Source organism: Calliphora vicina, chromosome 2 (assembly GCF_958450345.1).
Source record: "Calliphora vicina chromosome 2, idCalVici1.1, whole genome shotgun sequence".
Taxonomy (NCBI): Eukaryota; Metazoa; Arthropoda; class Insecta; order Diptera; family Calliphoridae; genus Calliphora; species Calliphora vicina.
Window position 1 is genome coordinate 54955186 of NC_088781.1, and position 25071 is coordinate 54980256.

The window sequence follows — 25071 nt, forward strand, 5'->3', positions numbered from 1 at the left end:
TTTATTTTGGTTTTTAAATTTTTTTTGTAATATTTAGCGAAAAAAAACTTTTAGTGAAAAAAAAATTGGGGTTAAAAAATATTTTTTCCGATTTTGACCCATTGTAGGTCCAACTATGGTCTTATATACGTCGTTGCAAAGGTCTTTAAAATATCTATCATTAGATATCCATATTGTCTATATTAATGACTTAGTAATCCAGATATAGGTCAAAAATCGAGGTTGTCCTGGTTTTTTCCTTATATCTCAGCAATTTGTGGATCGATTTTCTCGATTTTAAATAGCAACGGAGCCGGAAGTATTCCGGAGATATTGATGTATGAATCGTGTATGTAAGTTATTTGGGTGCTTCAGAAAGTTCATTTCAACAGACAGAAGGACATAGCTTAATCGACTCCGCTATCTATAAGAAGGGTATAAAAATATACGAACATTTGTATTTTTTTTTTTTGCTAAATTTTAATTTTTTTTAAAATAATCTGCCTAAGGCTCTTTTACAGTCATGTACCAGCTTGGACTCTGTGAGCATTCAGAGCCATAAATGTTGATGGACTATCAACGTAGAAAGTCAGTCACCTTATTTCCTCAGGTGGCGTTCTCCAAAGCGAGATTTGTGGCTTTCAGAATAGTCTGTATTACTGCCTGAAAGAACACCTGATACTGTGCCTATTTCCATTTTGGATCCATCAGTGAATACAGCATAATCATTGTATAACCTGTCGGAGCCCTTCCATACGTCCCTAAAGGCCCGATATCGAAATCATATTTCGATACGATAGCTCATTCGATCACGAGTGCGGTAATTTGGCCCCAGGTTCCTAACAATGTACAAAAGCATATGAATCCCCTTACTATCAATCACGTCACACCTTTTTCACTTTTTTTAATGTACTCAAATCTAAACGTAATCCGTTAGCTGTGTCTTGGGGATAAGTCTGTCCGCCTGTTTAATGGTTTACCGCAAAGTAGTTTCCTTAGTTCGATTTTTTTTAACTTGTATATTGATGGTAGATCCAATGCTACATGTTGTATTGGAAGCTACATTTGTATTGGAAGTTAGAGGAAAAATATGCATTTGCATATAATCCGCCCCTATTGCTAACAATAAAAATCCAATTTAATTTTTATATATGCGAACAAATAATTTATTGAATAATGGTGCTGGTTAGTGAATAAACTACAATATTTTATTTTTTGAAATATTAAGCTTTGGGGAGGGGGATTGGTTATAATATTTGAGTGTTAGTGGTGGTAGCAATGCATTAATAATATTATATGTATGTATGTTTATTTTGAAATTCATTTATTTTTTTCATATAATAATGTTATAGAGTGTAATTAATATATCGTATTCGTATTCTTGAATTCGTTCATATCTATCGTATTCAACATTCTGCACTCGATGTTAATTTGTTGCCGATGAAGACGATGACGATGCGGGTACCGATGTTGGTAAGGCTTGTAACACTTCTTCAATAAATGATTGCGGATTTTCAATGTCGCCAAATAGACCTAAAGAAATAAAACAAAATAAATCATTAGAGAACAATAAAAATAGGTTGGCCGCCTATAGTACTTACCGGCTACATCACAAAATTCTTCAAATGATGTACAGGGTAAAAAGTCATCGGTAAATGTTTCCAAAATCGAATCGGTATGTTTCAACATAGTTTCATCGTTTTTCCTGATGTAGTTGAATAGAGAAATTGACCAGTCCTCTTCTTTGGGGGTGGCAACGCTCTTGAAGAGGGTGTTGTAAATGAGATCCAAGAGGGCCCAATTCATTAGGAAAGGTTTATAAACACTATATTCCTTTTCTTTTCTATCGCCAGGTGCCAACAAAGCTTTGCATATCACCGAGGGGGATATATGGCGCGCTTGAGCAACCGCTATGAGACGTTTCAAATGGGCCAAACGATGTTTTTGCCAAGTCTCGTGAGAGTGCAAGGCCAGCGACACCGTCAGCATGTAAAGAGGTCCCTCTACCTCGTAAGCACTCTCTAGCCATTTCTCAGAGGCAGCGGCTGTGAGATAGGTTAGTAAAGTTTTACTATCGCGGGCCGCCGAGCGTGAAGAGAGCAACAGATAGACAGCGTAGAAGAGTAGATAGGGTACAAAATGCATATTTGATTGGGGACCGCCGCCACCGGCATCTTCATGGAAGCTACGCTCCCAGGCAAAACGCATCAGTAGCAATTTAAGATCATGGATGCTGTTGGTATATGAAATGTCACAGCGTTGCGTGCTCTCTTGCATGTAACTGGCATGACGTGTCATGCAGCCGGAGAAGGCGGCCTCGGATACATCAGGACCCCAAAGTGGCAGTAAACCATTGCAACGTGTATTGGCATTTTGCAAACTAGCCCTTTCCCATTCATCACGACCACGAGCCGATCTTATTGCTGACGTATGACAATCCACATGAACTACGTTGAAATGGGTTACCGTGGTGTAGCCAATAGACTTGCGAGACTTTAGCTCAAACTCTTCGACATTGCACCTCTTGGTGAAGGTATAAATACCCAAGACTTTAGCCGGTTGGCAGGCATAACCCTCGCGGCAAATGAAACAGGTTAAACCAGTTTCGTCACGTAGCTTCTCAATTTTTTGCAATATAGAACCTTTGGCCGTAACCTGGCCTTTTTCATTAGTCCTCATGCCTAAAGCATCAAGCTGTTTCTCTCTAGTGGCCATGGCCAGACGTTTCTTTTCGGCGCGGGTAAAGTCTCGTACTTCTTGAACGCGGGCAGCAGTAGCCGCATCGGTACATAAAGCCTCCAATAGATTTTCCGCCAAACTGCCGACATGTTCATCTGAAGACACTTGTTCCAGACGATGTATTATGGGTATAATGTCCTTGCTGATAGCCAGCTGGGTAGCTTCATGTTTGGTTGCTAGACCGGTAAGGAATCTTAAGATGTACTTCAACGAAGGTCGTGATATGAACTCCTTCAACTCATCCGAGTCGGTACGCAGTAGAGTGGGCTTTACACAGGGTGCATAACGTGTTATATAATCTATAGCCTTCTCCACTATACCCAGACCAACAATGTAATCCTTCAGGGTGCCACCAATGCAATTATGTTCGATTTGATTGGTTAGTACGCAGAATAATTCCAGCTTGAATTCTTCCTCAGCCGTGCGTTCGGCATCGAATTTATCAAAATCTAATATGTCTTTGAAATAGAAACACAACAAAGCCATTTTAACTTCATTGCCATAAACCAGGGCAGCTAAAACTCGTATAAGATGTCTTAGGACCGAAGGATTATTGCGCACATTTGAGCATTCAGTACAGGAAATAAGAGCAGTTACGTATTCGGGACCACCAAAGGTTAACGAGAATTGCAGGAAAGAATCTAAAGTGTCACTGGCTGCCTTCGATAATATGGTTTCCATTATCTCCAGCAATTGTTCAGTGACCGATGACTGCAAAGAATCGGACTCAGATTGTAGGCACATTTGCAACACTTTCAGCAGAGTATTAATCGCACCCAATTCTGGTTGACACAAAACTTCTTGGCATCGTCGGACCTTTACGCATATTAGGAATAGTTTCAAAAGTACTTGTATCAATTCACGTGATCTGGTTATGTTTTGTAGACTCCCGATGCGGTCCAGCATGACTTTGAGGCCATTACAATCAGCCAGCACATTAGCCAGGCGATAAAGTTGTTCGGTATCTACCTCCTCCTGCGACTTATTGTTTAGAGTCTCTACAAATTCTTCGGTAGCATCACCCAAAAGACCACGCATACGATAAACAATACGCATGGCATCTCGTTCGCCACCCTCTGCTAACCAGATTTTCTTGTACACATCTTTGACGGGCAAATCCAAACTTATAATCTTGTTATTTACCAACAACTCCATGCCATTGTCATCTTCCAGCAGCGCAATTAGTTCACAGTCAGTGCAAATTTTATTCTTTATATCACGCATCAGAGGTCCCAAGCCCTGTTCAGTGGAGGGATAGGGGTTACCCAACATACGGCCTTGCAAAAAGTCCTCTTGTTGTGGATCCTTTTCCAAGGTCATAAAGAATTCAGACTCATCATTTTCTTCCGGATGTATAATGGAATACAAACGTTCGAATATAAATACCGGGGTTTTTATATCTTTCATAGGCGTCTTTTCCACAGTGTCTATCAGTATTTCCATAAAAGCTCGTGTTTCCTCCTCAGTGCCGCTAGTCATTTCTTCCAACATTTCCAAAAGTTTTTCTTGGGCATCATCTATTAGACGAGTTCTTTGCACCACCAATTTGCGCAAAGACAAGTAGCCCTCCAAAACCGGACCCAATAGGCGGGTTTTGTAAACTTGTCTTATTTGGGGATTTTCCAAGAACAAAGCCAAAAGCTCCACAAATTGTCGCAAAGCATAACCTTGCGAAAGATCAGAAGAGAGGGTAGTTTCTTCCAGGCGATGAATTTTTTTAATTTCCTCTGTCAACAATTGAGAAATTTCTATGAGCACTCCCTTCATGGCTAAGTATTGGCGCCAAGGTGTATCGATAGCCAAGAGACGATACAACGAGAGGAAATCGGTGCTAGCCTCTCCAGCATCACCCACATATTTCAAGAAGGAGGTAAGTAAATTCAAAATCTCTCTCTTTCTATCATGGGTTCTGCTGAGAACGGTGATAAGGGTACACACTAAAGTCCGGCGGAATCTTGAATTATTGTTGAAAAGTATAGGTTGCAGCCATGTTGCTGTTAGGTGTAGTGGTTTTAGGAGTTTGCCATCATTCAATACCTTCAAACGCCACCTCTGACCATATTTCTCTTGCAAATACTTCTTCCTCGACTGTTTTTTGCGGGCTTCCCTACTTTCGGCAGTCTGTGCAGAGGCCGGTGGAGTATTTGGGGGTTCTTGTGAAGATTGTCTATCCGGTGGTTTATTGTTCATCATTTGTTGTTCGGAAGATTGCACCGATTGTAGTACGGCTGCCAATATGTTTTCATCTTGTAGAGAATTTTGTGCAGCCGCTGCTACAAAGGCCTTGTAAGTCTTAGTTTGATCTTTGAGTGTGTTGGCGGGCATTCTGGATTTCCAGGCTTCAAATGAATGATGTGGATCGTTTTGCAGCCATTTTTGGAAATCAACACTCAAACCTTCAATACAATTGATGGAGGGCAAAACCGATGGACTTAAATCACGGTTGAGTTTGGACGAGGGTATGGTAGGCGATATCAGCTTCAACATGATGTGCAAACAAGGTTGTATAACAGAATAGGCTGGCCCACGTGGACAACGACAGGTGTTCAAGAATAATTCAAATACAATTTTTAGTTTTTGTTCCCAACAGAAGTCGTCCTGCGATATCAATACTCTTAAAAGCTCCATTTCATGATAAATGGCCGAATCAATGTTGGAAAGGGGTATAGAACCTAGCAATGCAGATTTCACTCTCTCATTTATTAGTTCCAGTAAATTCAAACATGCATCTTTATTGCTTTTGGTTAACAAAACCAACAGATTGCGTACCTCATCTTGTATTTGGGCAGTTCCTCTGCGCAGATTATGCTGGGCCAATTCTTCCACAAGTCCTTGACTATACAATACCAAACGGCAATCATAACTTGAAGCCATGGCTCTCAATAATGTCAGACACTGTTCGGTGGAGGCCAAAGCACAACCGTAGCATTTGTTGATATTAAAATTATCTCTTTTATCTGGTGTATGAGGCAAGTTTGTCTGATCCATTTGGCTGCGGTCATAGGCCACCAATTCACTGCGACAAGCCTTTACCTTTTGCACAATCTTTGACAATTCTTCAAAGGAAGAACGTGATTCTACGCAGTATTTTTGGGCCAAAAATTGTATGATTTTATTTACCTGGGAAGTGCTATGTATGGTGCCCAAACTTTCGTCCATCAAACGATCCGATGAACCATGTTCAGCATATTTCTGTAGCAACAATTCCAACATTTGTTTATTGGCCAGCAGTTGGCGGTAAATGCGATCTGCTCTCTCCAAAGAAGAATGTATTATTTGCACTGTCTTAGCTCTATCTTCAGCAGATTCAATGGGATCTACAGCGCAACATACGCGTCCATAAATGCTAAAATCAAATTTAGCATATTTGCAAAAGCCACATGAATGACACAGGAAGGGATCTTTTTCATCATAATTAATAGCACGACACTTGTGGCATTGGAACACATTTTCACCGCAATTGCCACAGACACCCGGATATGAAGGTACAGCGGCACTGCAGCGGGGACACTGTAGATTTTCCGATGAACCGGTCACAGTCTCATAAAAATCAGCATATTCAATCATTAAATTGCAGGCAGTTATAGGCAAAGGAAAGTCGACTTTCACCTCAGTTTGTCCCGACTGCAAAGTAACTGTTCTGGCTTTATGCCACATGGCTGGTTTGTTCTTCAATTCGACCACAGCCTGTACGGTGCGATTGTTGTAATATATATTAATAGTTCTCACCATTTTGGTGCGTTTTAAGTCAGCAATGCGTACTATCAATTTTGAAATGGTGTGACATTGTACCAGTTTTACAATCATGGTGCAAGTGGTAAATTTCGAATCTGACTTAATCGTAGGTAATTTTATATTGGACATGGGCACCTCGGGATTATTGCAAACCAAGCATGGTTCCGATTCCAAATAATAACCGTTCATTTGTAAAATATGTTCTAGGGCTGTATAAATTGAAGCATTTGGATGTTTGCTTAACAAGTCATTTTGCTGACGCAGCACCTCAACGGCTTTCTCAGTAAACTCTGGCAGTCTCTCTGTTATGCCCTTCGTGCTCAACGTTAAGTAGCCCAAAATATCAACAAATTGAGCGGTCCTGCGACCAAATTGTGGCACCAACGGCCACATATTCCACAATATGGTAATTAATTTATCCTTTTGTCTGTCATTGGCATAATCATAGATGGCATAAATCAATGAATGCGCCTGCCATCTTATGGATGTAATATTGGTTTCCAGCAAAAAGATACGAACAAATTTATTCAACAAGGCATCGGACACAAAACGGAATATCTGATGGACAAATGTTGTACAATGTGTAGCATCGAATTTCGAATCAAACGACATTTCAATTTCTTCCGATTTATCACGATCTGAACGCATTTTAGCACCTGTTGACGTTGTCGAACCATTTGCCGTTTCGGATTGTTGCTGTTGCTTAACCGCTTGTATGTTATTGCATAAGGCTGCTTGCAATAGTTGCAGTATTATTGGTGAAACGCCATCGTCCAGTTGGTAGCAGGCAATTTCAATGAGTACGGGTATGACGTCTTCGTGAATGAGACAGAATTTTTGCCAATTTCCAGTGCGTATTTGACTTATTTCCTGGCATGTTCTCAGATGTTCTGTTAGTTCGACGAGAGAGTCATAGCTTAGGATGGGTATAGATTGATTAGTTAAAACCATATTCTGAAATTGAAACATGTTAAAATGGAAAAACTGTTAAAGCATTCATATTATAAATATTATTTTGTAATTGGACAGATCAGACGTATTTGGTACTTTTGGGATATTCCATGTGATGCCTTAAATATAGTAAAAGATAAACATAAACACTAGTTTTATTACTCACCGTCGTATTATAAAGATTGCACAAATTTTTCACATAGTTAAAGTGGACATCCAACGAGTGACCATCTCGGAACATACGGAATTTCTCCTTATTGCCACAAATATACATTAGTAGCTTGCGTACTTGTCTTCTAAGCAGAGCATTTAAATTGAGCATCATGTATTCGCACAAGGTGTAGGTCATGTTTTCACAATAATCATGATACCAATCATAGGTGCCAGGATGCGTGGCAGATAGTCGTAAAATCTGATAAGGTAAACGTACTGATATTTCAGTTAATAGAGCATCGTACGATTCAAATATGTCGGGATAATTTTTGAGATAATTATGCGGTATTAGGGTGGACAAATCCGGTTTAGGACCATATCGTACTGGTTTTAAAAGAGTATTTTGAGAGGGTGTTACAGCAGAGCCGGTAATAACAGGTGTACTGGCACTATTGGCTGGGCCACTGGCAATAGCACTCACAACACCGCTGGGAATATTGCTGGCATTTTCGTTAGAAATACGTTTCCAGTGTTGTTGCAATGATTCCATTACCACCAAACAGAATGTGAAGGCACCATTGTTGCTCAATATACTAGCCGTAGTACTGGCCACAAAAGAGGCATTATCTTTAAATTGATGGGGCGGTGAAGTGGTGCCAGCTTGTTTGGATTTTGTTTTACCCATTAAAACACCAAACAGTGAAAGTAACGCCAGACGTACCTCATTTTTCTGACTCTTATCTTTCATCTAAAATTTAATAAATACACAAAGAAATTAATTGAATTTTTAGCAAATAATATTATGATCCATACATACCTTTGAGGCAGTTGGAATGGAATCCATTTCCACGTAATCAACTAAGGCTGTTAAGAGATCGTTAAGAATCTTTTGATCACGCTCATTATTGCCATTCAAGTCGGTAGTCAACATGAGAATAACTTGTATCAATGGTATGGCTTGCAGACCATTACAGTCATCAAGTGTTGTTATATTTGAGATGATGCTTTCCAATATAGCAATTCTATTATACGTAAGAAATATAGATATGTATAAAAATTTATTTGGATTTGCTGTTAAGACTACGATAACTTACCTTAAATCATGCAATTTGGCTAATTTTTCATCTTCAGTAACATCATTTTCTTCGGTGTCATTACTATGACTGGCTTCTAAGGCAGCACGACTTGTTGTAGGCATTTCTGCAATAACAGCACTAGAGAGAGCACCACCAACGGCACCTTTTCCGCCACTACTGCCGCTGGCTAAACTACCACCGCTGGCACGAGGTGGTGAGGCTGTAGCGCCACCGTCACCATATGTACTGCTACGTCCTGAAGTTCCTCCAATTGATTCAACGCCACTACCTCCGCTTTCCGAACCACCACTACCCACCGGTTCGGCGGGAGAGGTGCGCAGAGTTGAACCATCGGTAGCAACATTAGAACCTTCGTCATCCGAGCCAGCTGCAGAGGAGGCAGCAGCAACGCCTCCGCCAACACCACCACTACCAACAACTGCACCGCCACCCCCAGCTACAGAAACACCTTGTAATTGTTGTTGGGCATGTTGCAGTTGAGCGGCAGCATTACGCATGCCCTGCAGATTTGAAAGACCCTGCTGCAAATGTTGTAAACCAGGCTCAGCTCCGGGAGCATCGTGTTGCTGTAGACTTAAAGCTATAGCAATATCCATTATGGCCTCATCATCGGCATCCTGTTGTAAACCTAGTAATTGGGGAAAACCACTGCCCATAAATGCCTCCAAGGGATCCACCATAACATTGGGATCATTTGCAGCAGCGCCCGCAACAGCTACATACTCTGAGCTACTGCTGCGCTGTACAGACGAGTGTGGCGATGATGACCCACCACCACCTACAGCTGCCACAACAGGATTAACAATACCGGCTGCCTCGTCTAAGGCATCATCTTCATTGCTGGGCACAGAACCAACTGCTGCGCGAGTCACAGAGGTGACGGTCGATAGTGCTGGTGGTGTTGGTGTGGAACACACTGGTGGTGTTATAATGGCAACCTTACGTCGTTTAGCTCTCGGACTCAAACGCAAAATGATTGCTTCCTTAGCACTGTGTGATATAACACTGGACTCGTTCTTCAATAGAGCGATAAACATTAAGGTAACACGTTCCACTTGACTAGCATCGGCCAAAGCAAAAGCGTGCATTATTTCCACTAAACAATGGACAATAGTTTCGGTATGCGACAGACCTTGTCTTACCATCGATGTTGGCTCATCGATTTCGGGTGTAATTTCAAATAGTTTTTCCACAAATTCCATTAAATCGGACATAATTTCGAATTTATTATCTAGACATATTTTGGTAAGACTCTGTGGTCTGGCGGTGGCAATACCGCGTACAATAAGGACCAAACGATAAAATGCCTCGGGATCAATGTCCCTTAAATTTTCGCGACAGTCAAGTTTTGTTTTTAGAGTCTAGAAAAATTAAATTAAGTTATTTAGGTATTAATAAATATCCCTCTTGTTTATGTGGTACTAGCACTCATGGGATGATCCCTAGTCATGCAGATAATATATAATTTTGTGGTGTCTGTAAACATCAGATTTAAGTTGTCTATGCTGTAAGTGACAGGCAAGACAATGCAGGGACTTTATTCCATATACTGACAAGAACGAATTTTCAATGTAATATTTTGAACATCTTCAATAGGACTATATAGTGAATACAACCCATATTGCAACAAAGTTTCAATGAATATTTACAGTTGGATACTGGCATACAATGAATTCCTCAGATTTGAGTTGAGTCTTCTGTTGGAAATGTTAAAGAAAGTAAAGTCTATTGCAAATGCTTATAAAAACCAGGACATATTAACATAGATCTAGCTACCCATTTCGTTATGATTTTATATGTAACAATATTTCCGATCGAAATGTTGAACAATTTAAGGTTTTGTTTGTATTTGTAAAACGTAGATTACAAATTGAAAGAACGAAAGGAATGCGAGAATGGTAGAGATACACAATTGCTGAGAGATACAAAAACATGTAAAGTAAGAAACATATTTGAGCTTTATTCGACTGTGCCGAATCAAAGTATACTTTATGATAAAAAACTTATGTTAATGCCTTAGTAACCGATATATAGATCAAACATTTAAGAAGTGTTTTTTGCTTATATCTCAGCCCTTTGTCTGCAGATTTTCCGAATTTAAATAGTAACCTAACCGGGACTACAGATGTATTGATGTATCAATCATGTATGTAAGATATTAGGGGGCTTCAGAAAGTGGTAAAAAGCTATTATAAGATGTTCTGGCTCAAAAAAGTTAATCTTAAATGATTTAGCCCCATTTTCCCGACGTCTTAACTTACAAGTTATACGTCTGTTAAAAAAATAAATAGACATTGTGAACATCCATCATTAAGCAATTTAACAACAATTAACACATGATTAGAATTACATTTTAAAACACTTACCTGCAATTCATTGTAGACGTACACCAACATTTCATAATCCTTGTAGTTGTGATATGCCTGGCGATTACCAAATAGTGTCGCCAACACGTAACGGGATTGTACCTGAACTTGATTAGCTGTGGGCAACAAAAGCAATGATGTTGCAGTCTTTGTGGCCTTTTGTTTAATTGTGGCCGAGATAACTGAACTATTTCCCTGACCCAACAGACTCAGTGAGCAGTCAAGAACTTCTAAGAGAATAGTCACCATCTTATCAAGTTGTGTTATAGAATTATAACCCTCATAGTTTGACGTTGAAGAGCCTATTGCACCGTAGGCAGCAGTTGTGGTGGCGCCATTAGCAGCAGCAGTTGTTGAGATTTGCCCGCCAACCACTTCGTCGGTGTCATCTGGCCAACCAACAAGATCTTTGGATTTGCCATACACCTCAATGGAATCAAGCATACTGACATTTTCAGGATCACGCGATTTACCAAAAACCACCTTCAAACATTTATCCGATTGCAAAATTTCCTCGCGCGTCAACGGTATGTCAAACCAGCGAGCCCTGCGCACCGGTGTTGGTATAGTTCTGCCCAAAATTGTAACACTTTGTGGTGTACGATGGGGATCTTGTGTGCCTAGTAAGACACGTATACCCACAATTACCATGTTGGGATCATTATTGTAGACCTCCAAAGTAAAACCTGTGCTTTTGGTCGAGGCCACAAACATTCCGTTATTTGAGAAAAGTCGTGATTTAAGTTTCTGTTTGTTGTAGATCTGCAACAGATCATTACCACCAAAGTCCACATCGGGTAGCATGGTGCAATGTTCAAAGAAATCTATAGGGAATATGGGACTGCCGTTAGGACCAACTGTTTTTTGTTGATGACTCGATTTGCGTTTAGATTTCTTGGCATTAGCGCCGGAGCAAGGCGATCTGTTGCTTAAGCTGGAAGTGTACAATTGATTGCTGAGTGGCTGTACTTGAGGTGACAACCAAAAAGAGGTTGATTCCTGATGAGCAGTAAAAATTCTCAAACTACCATCTTCACATAGCAGTATTAGAGTGGTTTTCTCCACGCCAGCCACAGTGTGACGTATGGCAACCATGTCCATTATACGAGATTTAGACGATTGGGCCTTTATTTCTTGCATTATAATGCGATCGGGAGTAAACATGAATATTACTGGATTATTTGAAGTGTGCATCATGGCACATATTAAACCGGGATGTCCTGGAATTTCGGTCCATTGACACAAGGGCTGTGGGGGACCCTTTGAGGAATTCTTTGTAGCTGGCGATGTTTGCAAATGGGTGATTGACTTAACACCCTTGTTGACGTCTGTTAACGGCGCTACGAAACTTCTACCCACCGAGTAACTGAAGAACAGCATTTGTAGGATGTGTGAGTAGTAAATAGAAACACCTCCTCCTCCTACTTGGCCATTGACATCTCTTATTTGTATGTGATTTAATTCCAACGTATTGGTAACATAGAAATCACCGTGTTTAGCCAAGGATTGATCATCCAACTTCTGATAATAGATATAGCCCGAAGAGGCAATAATCAACATGTAATAGACACCATCCTGATATACAAAACAGCAGTCGCGTATTTTGCCCACTGCTACCAAGAAGTAGTATTTGGGACTATAAGTGTCTTCGGAGAGTTCATAGATTTTAACATTGTCCGCTGTGACCAAAGCCAACATAGTTTGAGAACCGGGCAACCAGAGCGCCTTTTTAATAAAATTACCATTCTCCAATTGAGGCGTCAATACAATATGATCGCTTGTAGCGGCGGTGGTGGTGAAGGTCAAGATATGACATTCCTTGAGGCCACAAACGGCCAAGTAGTCCTCGTTGGCCGGATTGGCGGTAAGCGATAATACGGTACAAGGTATGGGAGCCGATGACAGTTGAGTCAAAGTTAGTTTACGTTTAGCAGCATCGGCCTGTTTAAGTAGAGCTGACAATTGTAAAATGGTTACTTTGCCTTTTTCGTGTGATACAGCTAAATGTTGCCGCTTGCCGTGAGGTGACGATAGACAACATAACGCTACTCTTCGTACTAGACCCGAAGATAGCAACTGTTTAATAGTTTGACCCTGATCGCCCGAATAACTCATGCGGACATTCTCAAAGGCCCCTTCTTGGGAGCCCAGTGTCGGTTGCATTAGCTGGTCGGTGTGTTGGAAAGTTTGTTCGCCCACGTGAAGGCGCAACAAGGCAGCCTTTGCTCTCTTATGACAACCCACTATAGAGAACAAATCGCAATTTTCCTTAATGGCTGGCATTAGCACATCAAAGAAATCGAGAATACATTTCACAATGACCGTCCATTGTTCGGCATTTTGTAGAGTTTCTTTAGAGGATTCCAAAAGTTTGGACAGTAAAGTAATACGCTCATTTGTTAGGGAAGAAGATGCTAGGAAATTAGTGCCTCCAGCGGCTGTGTTTGAAGCTCCAAAACTGGCGTTGCTGCTGTGACCTGGTTGTTGTGATGCTAGACAACTTTGTGTAGGAGGTGTTTGTGAACGTTTCGATTGTGATAAACTTGAATAATTGTTGTAGTTTGCTGAAGAGGAGCTGTACTCACTTTGTTGTCTAGTTTCTAAGCCCGAAAGTCCGGTTGCCAGACGTCTACGCAGTGCCTGGCAGGTGTTATCCTCTTTAGCTCCGCAATCACAAAAGAAATTACCGTACTTAGCATAGCTAACATCATGGCCTTTATGACAGACTCTGGCACATACGGAGCAAACGCCGACTGTGTTCACCATGTTGCAGGTGTGACAGTGATACCAGTGTTGATTCATAAACTCTTTCTGGGTCAACGAAAAGGTGCATAATTTATTGTTTAGGCTGTCCTCGTCGGAATCTTCTACAAATGAATCATCATCGCCCTGCTGATCATTGGCCAAATCGTCCATTAGGTCTTCTAGGTCCGTTTGTATATCATCATCCCAGGGTGGTTGCTGTTGATATTTACTTCCGCGATGTCCTAAACTTTGTAACAGCTCGTGCAGATACCTTAAGAGGGCATTTATATTTTCCAATAGATTTGCGGGCATTACGGGGGAACAGGATAGAGTTTGTGCTTTTTCCAAAACCTGGAATTTTGTAATTTCCAACCACATAATGGTGGCATTGAAAAGCGTTGAATGTCCTTTACCCTGGGCACAGTCGGCCAAGCAGATCATGATTTGTAAAATGTCTGAGAAATCGTTTGTTTCTTGGGGAGAGGGTGTGATAAGGGATTGACCCAGTTGCAGCAGCGACTGAAACAGTAACATGGCTACTCCATTGGGACCACCTTTTCCATCCTGTACTATGTATTTTATAACATTCAACAACAAACAACCATTACGTTCTGACTGCTGCTGTTGGGCCAATTGGTCGTCTTGCGTTGATATGGGTTCAGATTGGTTTGTGGCCATGAAGCTATTGCCCGGAGTGGGTGGTTGAGGCCACAGACTTAGGGATTGTACGGTTTGAAGGCTGCTTTGTTGGGCCACTGGTTGTGTTGCATTGCCAGTTGCATTATCATCATCTATATCCATAGCCTCGGCATTATCCAAGGCCGAAGATTGATTTCCCAATTGTTCCGATAAGCTGGGTATGGCCGAATTGGTAGCCATATTTGTGGGAGTCTGGGCATTACTGGAGGGTGTGCTGGAGGTTGTAGCTGGCGCTCCCGTACCCATTGTAGTAGGTAATTTTTCGATTTGTGTGTCCAGTTGCTGTGATGAACTTTGAGCACTTTGTGGTCCATAAATTATATGAGTCAACCATGATTTTATACGCTGCTGTTCGATATTGGACAATTCAGCAAAACATTGTATCAGCTCTTCCAATGGGAATAGTGAATCGGTTTGTTGAGCTGTTTGGAATAATTTCTCTATAAATTGTAATAATTTACGAGAATACAACATTGACAAATTAGTGCCGGTAAATGACAGCAATAAATCTACCAAACTCGGAGACTTAGTGCAATTGCTGTCCTCGTTGGTTTTTTGTGTAAAGAATTGTCGAATGGCCTTAACGCCCATAGGTTTTTCTAACATTTGGGTCATTGATTTTAAAACTGCAAACAATAATGACTCATTGAAAATAACACTTTGGCTGGCAGAGGCCGAGGGACTTTTCATTTCTTCAGCATATTCCATTAGGAAACGATAGTGATATTTCAAAATATATTTATAGGACATCAATTGCTGTTGATCTTGGGCCTGTTCGACTCCTTTCATTAGCGTCTGCCAACAACTTTCACTAATATCGTACACATATTCCATGCGCGCATCCATTATAGTTTCGATAATTATGGGTTTCAATTGATTTTCCACAAATGTTATGCAGGCTGCATCTTGTTGACTAGAGGTCAATAGAAGATTCATTAGACTAAATAAACTCTTTAGACAATGCTTGAAGGAATTCAAAGTGGAGTAGTAATTGTCATGAGTCAACTCTTTGATGTGAGCCTCTATAACTGATAAAGTGTATTCCTCCACCGGATAATGTTGTGTGTTGCTGGCATTGGTGATTAAGGTCTCTGAAACTGGCAAGAATTCAGTCCAATCTCCAGTTATTACCTCTTTATTTTTGTTGTCTAGCAATTTCAAAAACTGTTCACTCAATTCCGTGCAATAGGAATTTTTCGAATTCACAATGCACAAAATGCACTCTAGTATATTGTCTGGTGTTGTATTGGCCAAGGGTAATATTTGCACCATTTTATGTCTTATAATATCGCTCAAAATATGGAACGTGCTTACCAACATTTGCAACAATTCCTTGCTAGATTGTTGCCTCTCATGTAAGGCTACAGAATTATTGGCATAATCGGCTTTTTGTTCATTGCTATCAAAGGCTGTGGTGGCATACGATTCATCATTATTAGCTGCACTACCAGCCGATATGGGAGAGTTTGCTGAAGTAGTAGGACTTGCGGCAGCAGCACCACTCGAGCCCGAAGCTCTTTGAGGTTTAATACCTTCCTTTTCTGACCAAGCTATTGCATGCATATGCGATAGTAATGCATCCAGTAGTACAATATGCGATAAAGGAGGATTAGCTAAAATAATGAAAATAAATTGTTTTAATATTTTTACACAGAGTTTAATACCCAAATGGCAGAATATATCCATGCTACAATTGCTACTTACTTTTGTTAATTTGCTCGTTACAGTATTCTATGCCCATTATGGTCTGTTTCAAACTGAAGCGTATGTCACTAACACGATCCGATATATTATTCCACAAAGTTTCGGCAAATTGTGTATACATGCCCTGTTTTATCAAACTGTTCACTATTAAATAGTGCGATGTTGGACAACGTATAGACCAAATAAGTGAATGCAAATTGGGTACTTTATCCAGTTGTAGTTGTTCCACATGTGTAGTAGATGGTGGCAAGCCCAGTAATAACTTCCAACATATACCAAAGCAATAGCGTATGGCACAAAGTGTGTGCGTACTATCACGAGAGTGCCACGATAAGGTCATATCCGTTATGCTTAGTATATCGATAAGAGCATCAACTAATAGGGGATACTTGAGTTTATCTGGTGTACACAAGATAAAATTCCATGCTAGACCATCCAATTTAAAATCCTGAATAGCAGAAGATGAAGCAGTTTCATTGACAAGGGTCAGAGAATAGAAAGTGGGTCGTATATCTGAAAGAAAAGTGTTATTCGAAAACAAAAAAATTTAATTAGTTAAAAAAAATTACTTACTTGACATGCAATTTTTGCGAAATTCATCTTCTATATCTTTACGGCAAAAGGATGTAAGTTTTGTTTTATTATTGAGTAAATCAGATATTTTTTGATTTTCATGCATGGTACTTATGCTGAAAAGATTCCAACGCACTTGATCCAATAGTTCGGGCGGTGCATTGTACAAATGTTTCATTAGATATTCCAAGAACAATAGAATACGTGACAATAACATCATTTGACTGTTGCGTATGGGTTTCTCGGCCGATATATCACGACAAACTTCCGCACATCGTATTACACCACCGGCCGTTAGCAAGAGTATGGATTTCTTTTGCATTAGATTCAACGAATGATAGAGGAATAACAGCAATTGGGCATGTTCCATATTTAAGTCTTCATAGTCCACATTAGTTGGAGGATTTGTTGATGAAGTGCCACAAACACCTTCTACCAGAGTGTTTATTAAACGATGCCAAACAGACAGACAAGCAGCCTCCTTTTCTTGAGTGGGTTTAAGCAGTAAAATTTGTACCAAAACTGAAAGGGTACTGGGATAAACTTGTAATGGCCAAGTATTGGTATCTGAAGACCAGGGTGAAACTCCGAGATGTTGCAAAAGATTCGATTGCAGTGATTCACTTAACAAGGAGGCCGATATTAAATTATGTAAATAACGTCCTACTGCACCTGAGAATCTAATCATAGCCGATTGCCATTTATTGCAAGGCGCAGCTTCTGTTTCTCCTCTGGCCGAGTCACGATCTAAATCTTTTAGTATATTTGCCATTAAGAGCATTTGTTGATCGGATAAACCGGCCTTTACATAACGTTGCAAGTACGAATGTTTTTGTGAGAAAAACTGGTCCATGAATGAGAAAATTTGTGCAGCCAAATCCAAATATTCATGGGGTTCGTCTAGAGCGGGCACTAAATTTGATTTTTGTGCCTCATTATTACGCTCCGATGCTTCGGTCGAATTGTTATCATCATTTGACTCGGGCTGTAGTGTTTCTTTAAACCAGTGTCCTAAATAGCTTTCACTATCGTCTTCTTCGGAATTGTCCGAACAAGATAGAGTATCATTGAAGTAGGTTGTGGAATCTGAATAGCTGATGGGTTCACATTCAGTGCGATCTTTAGCATTGGAACGTTTCAAGTTACAGGCTTTGCGGTACGTCACAGTAGCCAAGAAAGTAAAGAGTTGATGTAAAGTGGCTGTGTTTAAAACACGCATTACTCTCTGCAGAGTTGAGTAGTTCTCTAAAACATCAAAATTCGCTGGTTCCGGCAAAGCTGAAGTCTGCCCTCCTGTTGTTTGCGGCATATCCGATGAAGTAGTTTCAATTTTTAAATCTTCTATAAGTTCTGTCAAAAGTTTAATGCAATGATTAGCTATAGCCGCATTTAAAACTCCAAAGCCCTGTTGAACCTTAAAAAGATTTACTCTAGCTGATGCTGTGGGCGGTGTAGCTTGTAGAGAATCCGAAGGTTTGGTTTTCGATTGTTTAATGTCTTCTTTATTAATGCCGGCACTAGAGCTGCCCGATGCGCCCAATGCTCCTTGTATGCCACTAACCAGCAGCCAGGCACCAAAGCATAAATGATTTTGATAAATATGTGATCGTGCCGAGTTCTTAAACATTAATCCAATAGTGGTGTATATTTCCAAAGCTTTGTCAACTATAAAACGAGCATTTTCTTCGTTATCATCTGTGTCTTTAGCGGACGTTTGTGTAGAAGCTGAAGCAGTAGAGCCAGCTGCTGCCGATGATGTTTGCTGTGTTTTCGTGCTACCGGTCGATGAAGACATATTTAAAACACTGCTGGCTATAGAGGTCAACACGGCACAGTACAAAGCTGATATAGCGCATTTAGATAATTTAGCTATGCGGCTGGGTGACAGAGGCTGTAGAATTGGTAAAGTCAAGGCCTGTGAGAGAATCGATATGTCTGTGACCATATGGGTTAGAGTATTTCTAATTTGTGTGGCTTCAACTTGTGTTAAAGGCAGATACAAAGGCTTTCCGGCCAAATTTGCAATAGTCTCTTGGTATTTGAGACGATAACGTGTCAATATGGGTAAAGATGAGCAGACGTCTAATATTAAGTCTGCGCCATTTAAGGATTGTAAATATGATATATTTGAAGCTGAGAAAAGTTCCTGTACAAAATTTTCATACACATAATTAATAATAAATTAAAACTAATACTTAATCCTAACACTTACCGAACAATCTGTTTGCTCTTCGCTTAGCGGTGCCCATGTTATTTTGCCCGCTTCTAAGGGAGCTGTCAATTGTTGTATTATTATTGAAGATAAATCTGAACGAGATCTTTTTATTTCCGATTTTGGTGAATCTTTTTCGCTGGCATTGCTTCCTGTGCCCGCCGAGATACTAGCTGATACAATGCTTTTAGTATTTTCAGGATATTTACTAGATTTTAATACGGATGCCACAATATTATAATCGAATTGTAAAATGTTTCCCCCTCCACCGATAATGCTAGCTGTTGATGCATTTGCACTGCCTGCATTTGATCCAGCATTGCTGCCATTTGTGGATGCTTGTGTATTTGATTTGCCTTCGCAAAGACTTTTTAATGCTGGCAATAACCATTTGATTTCATACACACTGACCTTACTCAGACGCAAGATAATGAAACGTATGAGTATGGCGCATGCTTCGTGGATTTGTGGTACTTGTGTTTGAGATACTAAAACAAAGGTAGAGAGTGAAATATTTAACAAACAAAATAATTAATTTGTTTTAAAAATATAAAAAGGAGTCGGCCTTTGCTGACCAGAGAATGTAAATGTTTAATTTGATTTGATAGATTTGCAATATTGTAATATAAGGACTAAAAATGCCAACATAACAATATTTTCGCTGATATCATTATATGTATTTCAATTGCAATGAAACTATAACTCTATTTGATAATGAAAATTATGCATTTGTCCGTATATTCGTGCGTTGGTTGAAACACATTTTTCTAAACCCCCAGTTAACCTACGGGACACACACATTTTATATCAATATATAAGATAAATGCTGTTGCCAATCTACACAATTTTATTACAAAGACCGCTTAATTATAGTTACAACATAAAAGTTAAAACCTTATTTGAACTTATTTTAAAACGCGTAAGTAGACACACACCGTAATTAATAAGTTATAATAATTTTTGTGATAACATGTTTTTAGGCTTTTCCGTTTTTTTTATAATATAAATGCTGGCGTCTTGTTTTTTTTAACATAGCTAACAATATTTCGATTCAGTTGGATAACCTCCAGGCTTTAAACTATCTCAGACATTGTCCAACCGATTTACAGAAATCTTTGTCTGTGTATAAGGTGAAACTCATATCGTTAGTTCTCCTTTGTTGATATCTTAGTACCATTATGTAGTCAATCCTTTATTCTTTCTTTACTCAGAATGAAATCAGCCAACTTTTATAAGTTTAATATATTTGAAGAAAAAGTACTAATTTTCCTTTTCCCTTTTGAATCAAGTTTTTAATTTCAAAAGATGTACTCCATTTTTGCGACAATATGACTCAAACGACTCAATTTAAAAAGGTACTAAACTGTTTACCGAGATTTTTCACAATCTAAACCTTCGCAGTCGAGTCTCATATATGTTTTCGTTTTTACCCCAAAAGGGTTTAAATTTCCAAAAGTACCAAATATACAATTGTGATTTTTGATAAGAAAATATGATTTAAAATTTATTTATATTTTTATTGGTTTAAAAAATACATAAAAGTATATAAAATGCAAGTAACATATATTAATAGAAATTGCAGAAGACGTACAATCTATACAGTTGAATTATTCGATGGCGATTTATATAACCGGTTATGGCCAGCCAATAAGGCTAGGTTGTTGAAAATAAATAAAATAAAAATAAATATTTGCTCGTGAAATCTTGTGTCCAATTTGATTTGAAAACAAGTAAGAGTGCTATATTCGGCTGTGCCGAATCTTATATACCCTTCACCAAATTATACTTCAAAATTTTAAATATTTTTAGGTAAACAAAATTTAATTTTTTTTCCAGTTGTTTTTTGAATTTTTTGGAAAAAAAATTTTTGGATTTTAAATTTAAAATTTTTTTTTTGTTTTTTCAATTTTTTTTTTTTAAAAAAAAATTCGGGTTCAAAATTTTTTTCCCGATTTTGACCCATTGTAGGTCCAACTTACTATGGTCTTATATACGTCGTTGCAAATGTCTTTGAAATATCTATCATTAGATATCCATATTGTCTATATTAATGTCTTAGTAATCCAGATATAGGTAAAAAAATAGGTCAAAAATCGAGGTTGTCTTGGTTTTTTCCTCATATCTCAGCCATTTGTGGACCGATTTTGCTGATTTTAAATAGCAAAATTCTCGAAAGCATGTCTGACAGAATTATTGAAGATTTGGATCCCGAAGATATCTGCGGTCTTCAGAAAACTGATTTCAACAGACAGACAGACAGACAGACAGACAGACATACAGACAGACAGACAGACGGACATGGCTTAATCGACTCCGCTATCTATAAGGATCCAGAATATATATACTTTATAGGGTCGGAAATGAAAAATGTAGAAATTACAAACGGAATGACAAACTTATATATACCCTTCTCACGAAGCTGAAGGGTATAATTACAGATCATATTGGGTATACATTTAACATTTTGTGACCTTTAGTTTCAAACATAATAACCAAGGCAAGGATTTTCATGCACTAAAAAATTAAAAATATGCGCTTATAATATGCACTATAAAGAGAGAAAATATGCACTAAAAATGGCAAAAACATGCAATAAAAACAAGCTTTTCATTTGAATATATTTATTAATAAAATAAAAATATAAATTTCACTATTTTCAGATAGGGCAATTATATGGGGGCTAGGAGAAATAATGGACCGATTCTAACCAAATTCAATAGACTTCGTCCATGGAGCAATAGAAAATATTGTACCAAATTTTGTCGAATTATCTTTGACAAAAAGACAAGATTTCGTTACATCATATGTATAGATCCGACGGTAAATACGGACTGTTCTATAGGTATTATCGAATTACTTCGTTAGCAAAAGTTTAATGATTTCTTCCAAGCATTAATTTTCTGATATTAGGGAGGTACATTATGGTGGAAGGAACAAAGATCTGGTGGATAAATACTATAACGGGATACTTGAGGTCTATGGCCCTAGAGCACTTTAGGGTGCCCCGATAGACTAGACGATAGTGTACTGGATTATGAATCCAAGGGTTGCGCGTTCGATTCCTGCAAGAGACTCTGGGTGTTTCTGCAGACAAGCAAAAAGCTTCGCAGTTTGTGTTTGTTTTTAAAAAAAAAAAAAAAAGATCCGACTCTAAATGGCGAAGATATAACGAAAAATGTAAAAAGTCGATTCCTACGTTCGGCAAAAAAAAAGAAATTCGTAACTGTCTTGCAGAAATACATTATATTAGGGGGTGTACGGTGAATTTTTTTTTGAGGTACGGTCTAATGTACAGTGTACACTAATATAAAAATATATCCAAAAGAAAATTAAATATACAATAAAATGAAAAAATATGATAAATATATGCCATTATGATGCAAATTCTTCGATTCGGAAAGATAAATTGTCAAAAGTGATTTTGAGTTACTGACTACAAACATGCATTTGCATAGAAATCCTTGCCCTGATAATAACTATTAAATATCCAATTGTTCTGTTTTAATTTTGTATTGTAAATTTCCTAGTATGTACTTTAAATAAGTGGCTGACAAATTTCTGAAATGTTCAAATTGTTCCTATTGGGTATTTATTCTATGTATGTATATTGATTAGAGATCTATAGCTGAAACTAAAAGTCGACTTTTCGAACTTGCGACTTTTGGTAATTTATGAAAAGTCAACTTTTCGAACTTTATCAAGGCGATAATTTTTTACATATATTAACATACACTACAAAAAATGCAAGTGTACCAAATTGCAATAGTTTTAGTATAATGTTGCAATTAAATTTTTTTTTTCACTATAGCGGTATTCACTGTTAAGTGCGAATGGTCTTGCATCATTGCAAATGCAAAATTTTACCGTAATACAATAACAAAATACACACAAAAACATTTACAATTTTGCATTTGCAATGATGCAATACCATTCGCACTTAATACTGAACTCCGCTAATCTAAAAAGTCGACTTTTATCGACTATTCGTCTTTTGAGATAACATAATCGATTGTTCGACTTTTTTACGACCAAAAAGTCGATTTCGACTTTTTTCAGGAAAAAGTCGATTGTTTGAACAATCGACTTATAGAAGTGTTTATAAATGATGCACTTGCAAAAATACGAAAGAAAAAAGAATCAATGTCACGAAACACCCTGTTATACATAAAATTTTTCTTGCAAAAATTAATGAGACAGACACCACTTACCAAGTTTGCATTGACTTAATTTTTCGGCTGCTAATGCAGCAAAAGCCGTATAAAACTGCAAATAATTATTTTCCTCATCAAAAAGATCATTTTCACTGCAAAAAAAAACAAAAAGAAAATTATTAAATTGTAATTTTTACAATATTTGTTAAGAAAAAATTAATTTTCCTTTGTTCGGTCGCCATCTTTGATTTTAAGGTGAGACGACAAATTGCAAAATTTTCACTTGCAATTTTCTCAGCAGTTACGTTGAATTTTCTGAAAAACTTTTTTTACTTACCACCGGGTGATTGCCTTAATGATATTGAGAATTTCATTTTTGTTTAAAACTCCATAACGATTGTTTAAAAGAGGTTTAACCACGGAACTCCAGTCCGTAGAACCACCACTATGAGCCGACATTTTTTCACTTTTGACAAAATTGATGAATCAGCGTTGTGAAATTCCGTATCAAGAGTTGATTTTTTCAGGGTTTCAGCTATGCAAATTAAAAATCTTTAATTTTTCAATAAAATAATTGTTTATATTTATAAATTTATAATAAACAATTGAAAATATAAGTATTATCATTTTAAATAATGTTTTGGTCAAAAATAATGTCGACTTTTTTGAAAAAAGTGTTTATAAAAGTTTAAAAAGAATTAAATATATATATTTTTATAGCAGAATGTGAAATTAATTAGTAAATTGTAATTTGTATACATTTATTTTGTAATTAAATGAAAATTTATTAAATTATAATATATTTTAAAACATATTTTTTTTAAGATTTATGTTACTTGTGCAATGCAACATTGAACGTTATATTACTACTTTTTGCAACTCTGTATTTATAAACTTTTAGTATCAGCTGTTTTTGGTTTTGTTTTCATTCGCCGGTTTATCGTAATCATTTGTTTTGCTATCAACATTTATTGTTGTTTATTGTAGTTCTTTGTTGTTTTTCCCCATTTGTAAACAAAACATCAACAGTTGTTCTATCTGACATTTATAAGTGTTGAGTATTTGGCATTTTTTATTTACGAAAACTAAAGTAAAATGATTTAAGTTAACTTTACTAATAAATTAAAGTTAAATTACGATGTTTGTTTTTTTCGCAGTAATAATAGTAAAAAACGTATGATCAAATCTGGTAAAACGGAATATTTAATCATTTGTTAACTTTACTAATAAATTAAAGTTAAATTACGATGTTTGTTTTTTTCGCAGTAATAATAGTAAAAACGTATGATCAAATCTGGTAAAACGGAATATTTATTCATTTGTATAACACACCTGTTGCGACCAAATTTTGGGAAATAAAACAGCAAAAATTATAATTTAGTTTAAAAAAATTATTTAGAATATTCCCCTAAACAAATTTTTACAAAATTATTTTTTAAACATACCTCAAAAAATATGGGATTTATTGGTTTTGTCATTCCGTTTTTAACAAATTGAAATATTGGTAGTAGACTCACAACTATGCTCGTTAAAGGGAAGATAAGGCTAGGAGATGAAATTAAAAACAATATGTCCGCCTGACGTTTAAAAAAATTAAAACACGATAAGCACAAAATGTTATTGCAAATATATAATTTTTGTGTCCAAAAATGAACAAAACATATTAGGACTTAACACCATACATATTTTGTTCCCGATGACAATTACATTGAATCTAGCAAGGTGAAATTTATCATTGATATTGTCCAGTAATAGAAAATATAAAATTAACCAAATCGGGTGAACCAGACAAATGTTTATATTCTCAATTCATAAACATCGGTGACAGTAATATATTATTGGTTTTCTAATAAATTTTGAATAAATTAAAATGTTTTTAATTGTTAATGGCCAAAAATTGGATTTGAAAAATAGTAATGAATTAAATGTACATTTAATATATATCAATAGGTAAATCAGTAAAAAAC

At 37.6% G+C, this 25071-nt stretch overlaps 1 protein-coding gene across 1 annotated transcript; it reads right to left on the reverse strand.

The window, feature by feature from the left end:
* Nucleotides 1-1116: 1116 nt before the first annotated feature.
* Nucleotides 1117-23590, reverse strand: poe (E3 ubiquitin-protein ligase-like protein poe). Its single transcript, XM_065499831.1, has 11 exons — nucleotides 23442-23590; nucleotides 23162-23256; nucleotides 18954-19441; nucleotides 16742-18887; nucleotides 16169-16681; nucleotides 11021-16077; nucleotides 8652-10015; nucleotides 8375-8579; nucleotides 7571-8305; nucleotides 1581-7407; nucleotides 1117-1512 (listed from the first exon to the last, which is right to left on the reverse strand). Exons 1-11 carry the CDS (start codon nucleotides 23561-23563, stop codon nucleotides 1406-1408), a joined length of 16659 nt encoding a protein of 5552 aa, XP_065355903.1. The 5' UTR covers nucleotides 23564-23590; the 3' UTR covers nucleotides 1117-1405.
* Nucleotides 23591-25071: the final 1481 nt, after the last annotated feature.